We start from the raw sequence: 1,120 nt of genomic DNA on the forward strand, positions 1-1,120 counted from the left end.
TTTGCTTTACACATAATAGAGCTAGTTTATGATGATAATAATGTTTATGTGAATAGCTTTCCCTAGTCATTATTACAAACCCCCTAAAAGCACTGCAATTCCTCCGGATTCCTGCAATTTCTTAAGACAAAAAACATTGTAACAAAAACAAAAGAAATTAAAAGTCACACTTTATTCATCACCTTTCACCGAAAAGTGCAACCACACCTGCGTTTTCCCTCTTGACTTTACTTCAAGTTTATTTTTTTTAATCATTATAAACTCTTACAATAATAATAATAATAAATAATATAAATTTTCAAAGTCATCACCACACACCAGACAACCTTTTAGCAATTGCATAAGTTCAATGTTGCCTTCACTTCTTCAGAAGACTGATGCAAATATAGTTCTCTCTTTTTAATCTACTGGGGTGTGTATAAGCTAAGGTTTCATTCATAATAATTTCAAGGTTCATTTTTTTTCTTTTTTTTTTTTTATTTTCTTCTTGGAGATGGGAGTGGTAACAGTTGGTGAATTGAAGCCTAGCATTTCAGGAAAAAGAACCTTCCGTCCAAGTTCAAGCATAAGGCATGCCACTGAATGGTAATTAATTAGTTTTCTTGCTCTTGAAACATATATGCTTAATTCCATTTTATTTATTTATTTTTTGTTCTATTTTATTTTATATGTTAGTCAGATATACTTGTTTATCTGCCTATAATTAACTGCTTAAATATTTAGAAAAGATAACTTCATGAGATGTTATGAATAAAATTTTAAAATTTTGATTTTAGTTTTCTGGTCTCTCAATCTTATTTGTTGCACTTCTTAGTCTCATTATCATGTTCTTTTTATGCTTGAATGTTCAGTTCTTTCAGAAGGAATACAGCTAAAAATTAAAATACACCTGTTTTATTTAGTTTTTCTTTTAATAACTTTTTTTTAAAATTGTTTATTGTTTTCAATTTTAGTTACAAAATTCATCACACTTTATTTTTTGTCTTATCTTCTATTTTAACCAATAACCCTTGACCAAATCTTGATGTAATCCTTGTATTCTTCTGTGTTTCTTTTTTCTTTTTTCTTTTTTTCCTGCTTAAAGTTGTGTAATTGGTAGTAGGTATTTATCTACTATCTA

The 1,120-nt window shown here is 27.9% G+C and overlaps 1 protein-coding gene across 1 annotated transcript in view; it reads left to right on the top strand.

Moving 5' to 3' along the window:
- LOC107626124 (BTB/POZ domain-containing protein At1g03010) overlaps positions 303-1,120 on the top strand; it is a 3,951-nt gene continuing 3,133 nt past the window's right edge. Inside the window, exon 1 of the mRNA XM_016328912.2 lies at positions 303-585. Within this exon, the coding sequence (XP_016184398.1) occupies positions 494-585 (92 nt within the window). The 5' untranslated portion in view covers positions 303-493. The remainder of the gene's footprint in view (positions 586-1,120) is intronic.

This window comes from Arachis ipaensis, chromosome B02 (assembly GCF_000816755.2).
Source record: "Arachis ipaensis cultivar K30076 chromosome B02, Araip1.1, whole genome shotgun sequence".
In the NCBI taxonomy this organism is placed as follows: domain Eukaryota; kingdom Viridiplantae; phylum Streptophyta; class Magnoliopsida; order Fabales; family Fabaceae; genus Arachis; species Arachis ipaensis.